At 35.4% G+C, this 6,816-nt stretch overlaps 1 protein-coding gene across 1 annotated transcript; it reads left to right on the top strand.

Moving 5' to 3' along the window:
* Positions 1-301: 301 nt before the first annotated feature.
* LOC133867624 (glycine cleavage system H protein 2, mitochondrial) lies at positions 302-4,535 on the top strand. Its single transcript, XM_062304374.1, has 3 exons — positions 302-480; positions 2,441-2,700; positions 4,102-4,535. Exons 1-3 carry the CDS (start codon positions 402-404, stop codon positions 4,228-4,230), a joined length of 468 nt encoding a protein of 155 aa, XP_062160358.1. The 5' UTR covers positions 302-401; the 3' UTR covers positions 4,231-4,535.
* Positions 4,536-6,816: the final 2,281 nt, after the last annotated feature.

Here is a 6,816-nt window from a genome sequence, read left to right as displayed (position 1 = left end):
TCTCTCTTCCGTTCCCAAACGAATATCTTTACAAATTTGAAAAAAAAAAAAAAAAAGCAAAAAGGAATGAAAGAAAAAAACCGTCGTCGAGGGTCACCAATATATATATATATATATATATATATATATATATAAGATTTTATTTTTTGTATTTTTTACTAAATTTTTTATTATTATTTTTAGTGGAAATAATTTCATGCAATTTTTAGTTGGAGATGGCAATAAAAATTGAATGTTAATTTGTGGGGATACGGATACCTCTACTTTTCCGTATAAATACTTATTGGAAGTTTGAAACACCCACCAACTCTCCAAACCCCCCACCTATATTTTTATAAGAGAGGGACGAGTTTAGTGTTGGTTGAGAGAAGGAAGCAGGGTTTTTGTTTTCAGGTACACGCATGGCTTCAAGGATGTTGTGGGCATCGAGGGCTGCCTCGTTCCTCAGGATCTCAGCGTTCCAAAGAGGCTTTGCTTCTGGTATATTACACGCTTTTGTCTTCATGCTGTCCTTTCTGTATTGATGGGTGATTCTCTGTTTGCTTTTCATTTGTATTTATTGATCGGAAAGGAGATGAATGCTTGTATAATATTTCGTAGCCTTTGATGGGGATGTGGATCTCTCGTTTATGTCTTTGTTAAAATGCTTGATCTATGATTCTTCCAGCAGAATATTTGACTTTCTTTTCGGAATATAATGGGTTTGTTTGCTTTTGTCATCCGTATCATATCTGCCAAGCTTCCGATTTTATTACTGCAGAGATCAACGGGTTCTTGAATCTGGGCGTTCATACATTCATGTACTCTGTCTCTGTCTCTGTGAAAGCAAGGAATTTGTCTTTTTTAGCTTTAATGATTGTAAGAAATGCTTTTTACAGTGCGGTAAAAAATCTGCAAAATTTTATTGATTAAATCTTAGGCAAATTTTTCTGTAAATTCTTTTCTTTTCAATGAAAAAATGAAACCTAAGCCATTGTCTCGCACGTTTTATTTTCAAAAACGAAACCCAAGTCCGTTTATTTTGAAGCTGAAGCTGTCACTGTCACTACGGACGATGATCTGGACTACAATGGTGGAAAGGTCGGAATGCCACTGGATCTTCTTGTTTGCCCCCTTGGGTTATATCATTTAATACTATGGCAACTGTTTGTTTGTCACCATTGGAGAAGGTTTAGGGAACAAAAGCTTCAATTTTAACTTCCAATATTCCACAAGCAACCATATATATCTTTTTGTTATGTTTATTTATATAAAAGCGGGTTGAGAATTTTGAGTGGCGAAGATTCTGTATGAAATAACAACCCAAAAATACTATGGGGTTCCAAAATCAAGTAATTATAATTACCATGAGAGGGTGTGTATAGAAATAAAAGGTAGGTACGATCATATGCTCTATAGAGTGTACTGATGTTATTTTGTGATGATTGATGCAGTGAATATTTTAGGGTTGTAAGCACTTGGAGTCTGATAAAAAAAGAGTATGATAATTAAGAAATACAGTCACATGCAGAAAGTTTTGATGATTTGTCAGTGGACAAATAAAATAATAAGTTTTTAAACGTTTCCACTCTTAAAGGGTTTCCAAAGTGATGCCCACAAAATCTGCAGCTCTAGTCTCTTTTTCATTTGAGAATGCAGTGGCACTCCTCATTTTCAATTAGCATAGCAACGAGCAGTGAACAGAGTTATACCTGTTGCATATTGTGATATTATTGTTATTAGTTTTAGCATTAACGTTATGATCATCTGTGTGAAAATCATTGTCTAAATTTCCCGCACAGGTTGTTGTACAAGAGCGCCCTAAAAAGCTGCAACTTTCATGATAATCGTTCTAGCTCCATTTTGACTCTTTGACAGATTCTTTTGTTCATACTAAATCCAAATGGTCCTCAACAAGGCAAACGTGATGCTTTTTGCAGCAATTCTCCCCCCCCCCCCCCCCCCCCCCCCCCCCCCCACCTGTTTTTGTCTATGTTCAACTATTTAAAATCTTTCAACTCTTTGTTTTAAAACTTTTTAGCACTCAGCAATAGACGTCATCTTTTCTTTTATTGTGATCAGTGTTACTGGTTTGCTTATAATATGGTTCATCATATGCACATGTTATATGGAGCTTATATGTATTAAGAGTTTGTACAAAGTTATGTAAAGATGATAGACATTTATGTTTTTGGTGGGCATACTTCAATTTCTCCATAACAGCATAAGCATTTACATTTATGGAAAAGCAAATTTCTTCAATGAAAATGTAACCATGCTACTATCAATTATCATGTGCCAAGACCATAAGGGGTGTCAAGAAATATTGTTGTGTGCTGCAATATTTCTTTTTGTTTCTAGAAATAGAATCACCTTAGTTAATCTTGATTTTGGGGAAATGTGGAAATGAGATATTGACCTGCCTTTTGTGCTTATAATTTTCTTCCCATTTCATGTGCAGTTGTGAAGGATCTTAAGTATGCTGACTCGCATGAATGGGTGAAAGTTGAAGGGAATTCTGCTACTGTTGGTATAACTGACCATGCTCAAGATCATTTAGGTGATGTTGTGTATGTTGAATTACCGGAAGTGGGGGCTCCTGTAACACAGGGCAGCGGCTTTGGTGCAGTTGAGAGTGTCAAGGCTACTAGCGATATATATTCTCCCCTTTCAGGGAAAGTGCTTGAAGTTAATGCAGAGCTCACCAACTCTCCTGGTCTGGTGAGTCTCGTGTTTTGATTTGAGTTTCAGTTCTTTTTGTGGATTTTTCCCTTTTTCCCTATGGTCTAGCCAAACTCCAGTAAATGCATAGAGTGGAACTGGAAAGAAAAGATAACCATATTTCCTGATAACCATATTTCCTTTTCCATGGTTGACTGAAACCGAATGTCTCTATGTTGTGAAACATCTAGGAGCTACACTAGTGTTTCAGCATTTGTGCCAGCAAAACATATACTGAAGTTGGTTTGTGTCAGTGGTACCCAAGGTTCTATTGGTTTATGTATACGAAATTCCAAGCACAAGTGCTCTTGAGCTCTTTTATTTTTGTAGTGGACTTACCAAATAAAGTACTCTCTCTCTCCCTTCTTTTTGTTTTTTTGGCAAACAGTCTTTCTTTATTATCTCCTCTTCATCCCAAAGCTTTCTGATAACCTGTTATTTTCCTTCTTCCTAGTCCCTATGTAACCTAAATAGCTCAATCAAACACTTTTTCATCTTCTAATCAACAGGCCAGCCAGTCCTCTTCGACGTATATCATTGCCCTTCTCATAGGTACTGTAGAATCCCCCCCCCCCCCCCCCCCCCCCAAGGGAAAGAGGTACCACTTTGCTGCAAAGGTTATGTTGGGTCAATCCAACACTTATTTTCTCCGTCTTTGACTGCGTCCCATAAAGTTGTAACTAATCCTACAATTTATATGTTCTGCCTTTTTTCCTGGGTTTTCCAACCCCTCTCCTAATCAGTTATGAGCAATTAATTGGTTCGTGCCGAGAAATACCTTGTTTTCTTGTATTATTTTCTACTTCCTCTTAGATGCCTTTCTTGTATACTTCCTGTGTACTTGATTGCGCTTTGCGCTTTTTAATGATATTTCTCTTACTTATCAAAAAAAAAAAAAAATACCTTGTCCAGCTACATTTAATGCAGACAATGCCTTGGTAAAACCTATTAGAGCCTCAATCTTCATCTCCAGCTGTTTGTTTGAATGCTCTGGAAGTTGTACATATTATGCCCCCATGGCTCTTTTGTGTACAGTAGTTTTTCCTTCCTTTAATTTGTGAAGTTTAATATGAAGTTTGGACTTCACTTATTTTATCAAGAATATGTCCTTTTCCCTCACGCTTCTATTTGTTGTATGGTTATTGTATCATTTGAAAATACTTTTTAAAAAATTACGATTTAAAAATGTAGAAAGTCTGCATTTTCAAATCGCTGACAAAGAAGTGCATTTTAAAAAACGCACGATTTTAAAAGCTAAAATGCTATTTTAAATGTCAAACTGTGATTTTATCAAACACTTGAGTAAGTTTTAAAAAATTGCGTTTTGAAATCGTTTTTTTTTTTAAATCACACGTTTTGAAATCACAAACTCAAATGGACCATATGTTTGATGTGATGCAGGTTAATGCAAGCCCATATGAAAAAGGATGGATAATTAAGGTAGAGGTGAGTGACAGTGGTGAATTGAAGAAGTTGATGGACGCAGATCATTACTCGAAGTTCTGTGAAGAAGAGGACGCAAAGCACTGAGTAGCTTTGGTCATGAAAGAAGTTGTAGTTGTAGGTGCTTTTTGTCATGGAGGGTTTGTTTCACGGATAATCATTTGACAAATCAAGGAATCCAGATGGTGCACACTGCACATTTCTTTCTTTCTGTTTTTATCCAAACATGTGCTTTCACTGCATGCTCTCCATTTGTTTCTTAAGAATAATCATCAGGGTTTCCACTTTTACCATTGGTGCTGCTCTGGTAGGTTTGGGGTTTGAGAACTATTCTTATTATAATGGAATTATTTTGCGGAATGCTTTATAAAGTTGGGAGTTAGCCGTACAAATTATGAAATTCTTAGAGATTATACTTTCATTTATTTATCTTCTTTCTGGGGAGGTTGTTTTATGGCCATTTTGTCTTTTGAGATTACCTTGGCGAGGCTGCTATTGCATTTACAGTAAGCAAGCTGGCAATTACAATTATATTTGTTGATTTAAACAATAAAGTTATCTTTTTAATTTAATCTAATGATATAGCACGTAGTGTGAAAAAGTTTGCAATGTCTGCAAGTTGATATAATGTCGGGACAAATGCTTATTCAACATGTGGGATTCCTTAATTTAAAAATAAAAATAAAAACGTATGGGATTCTTTTTCATAGTTGAAATTTAAAGTTAGTGTATTACCGTGTATCTAATGGTATGCATAATGTCATAGTGTTTATAATTTTTTTACAACTTATTTAAAAAAAAAAAAAAAAAAAAAAAAAAAAAAAAAAAAATGAATTTAATTTTTTTTTTTCATTTTAATTTTTTTAAAAAATTAGTTTTATTTATTTATTTTTTTAAATATTTTTTTTTATTAAGATGGACACATGTCACCATCTTGTTGGTGCTTACGTGGCGTTTAACGGAATCTGTTAAAAATTTTAATTTGTAAATTAAGTTAACTACAGGGATCTCTGAATTCATGTTGATACCACCGGGAGTAATTTGTAATTTAAGCCAATCACAGGGACCAATGGTGCAATTATCCCTACTAATGTAGCATTTTACGTGTAAACTGTCATAAATAAATAACACTAATTTTCATAAAATATAAACTGTCACATAAATTTATAAAGAATTAGTAAAAATTGTAGTACTCCTAACATTTTTCATGATGGTTATTCTCACTGCAGTGTTGTTAATTTTAGGGTTAAACGTGGTTTGAAAACTTTATTTATTACCCCCTATGTTTTCTTTTGTATCACAAATGGTACATGTAGTTTGGAAAAAGACCCGTTAGTTTTTCATCCAAAAACTAACGGTTGAACACATGTCAACTTCTGAGAATAGACACGTATCATTATATTAAAAAAATAAAAAAACTTTAAAAGTTAATAAAAAATTGAAAAAAATAAAACTTTTTTAAAAAAGAGTACTAAAAACTTTTCCATGTTGCCGGTTCGCCCACCTCCAAACCATTTTCAACAGCTAAGAAAAAAAAAAAAAAAGAAAAAAAAAAAAAGGTCTTGTTTGGCCCTTATCAAATGGCAATCATTATCCATTTCTTTCTTTGGTTCTGTTAGTTTTTTTATTGACTGCATTATGTTGACAAAACCATTATTATGTAATGTTGTTGTTTTCATAGGGATGTCATATGTTCCAGAATCTTTAAATTATCTAGAGTTTATTTCTCTAAGATGGAAGGAGCCTTATTATGACAAGTTCAGTGTCACAAGCATGAAGAATGCTATTTCAGAAGTTACAGGAAGATTCTGTGCAGATTCCAACTCAGAGAAGTCCGATTTCAAGATTTCGTCCGGATGGCCTTGTCTAAAGTCCGGACACTCTTCAGTCACCAACATCCGTCCAGACGACATGGTAATACCGTCTAAATGCCCATCAATGTCAAGAAGCTTCGAACAGTTCAAGTTTGCATACGTCTGGACGTCATGGCAACATGTCCGAACGCTCTTTAGAGTTCCAGAAGAATCCTGCATTCAAGTGCATCTGTCCGAACGACGTGATAATACCGTTTGGACGCCAGTCAGTGTTCAACAAGTAAAAGAATTTCCTGCCCATACAGATATGGGAAGACAACTGCAATCGTCTGGACGTCAAGTCTACACCATCCGGACACTATCCTTGATAAGGCAAGACATAGAGAAGATTTGCAACCATCAGGACAACACCGTTCGGATGCCATGCCTTATTATGGAAATTGCATGTAGCAGAAGTGCAACCATCCAGACGCTAGGGTAACACCGTTCGAACGCAACCTTATTCAAGAAAGAAAATCAGCGCTTTATGGAAAGCTAGTTGCACAGCTCACCGTCTGGACGGCCTTAGCTTGCGTCTAGACGCCGCCTAGAGAAAATCGAATCAAAGTCGATTTAGGTCTTCTGTAGCCTATAAATAGAGGCCTCTAGGCATGTATTATTTACAAAAATTGGTATTGAATTTTCTACAGCTTAGAGAGTGTGTTTAGGAAGATATTGAAGATCTGCTAACTCTCTAGCTGTTGCCAGTGTGTGATTTGATCAGCTGTGAAGTCTATTTTAGGAAGGAGCACAAAAGTAAAAGATTCCATTGAAGACCCCTTCAGGTAAGAGACCTAGTTGGGAAACATTTGCGTTGGAT

Source organism: Alnus glutinosa, chromosome 5 (assembly GCF_958979055.1).
Source record: "Alnus glutinosa chromosome 5, dhAlnGlut1.1, whole genome shotgun sequence".
NCBI lineage: Eukaryota > Viridiplantae > Streptophyta > Magnoliopsida > Fagales > Betulaceae > Alnus > Alnus glutinosa.
This window is presented reverse-complemented; position numbering and strand designations above follow the sequence as displayed.

Bases quoted from the DNA above. Each gene is read 5' to 3' on its own strand.
- LOC133867624 (XM_062304374.1), top strand. From the start codon at position 402: ATGGCTTCAAGGATGTTGTGGGCATCGAGGGCTGCCTCGTTCCTCAGG. The intron at 481-2,440 runs GTATATTACACG...TTTCATGTGCAG, and splicing joins CCAAAGAGGCTTTGCTTCTG to TTGTGAAGGATCTTAAGTAT. The intron at 2,701-4,101 runs GTGAGTCTCGTG...GATGTGATGCAG, and splicing joins TCACCAACTCTCCTGGTCTG to GTTAATGCAAGCCCATATGA.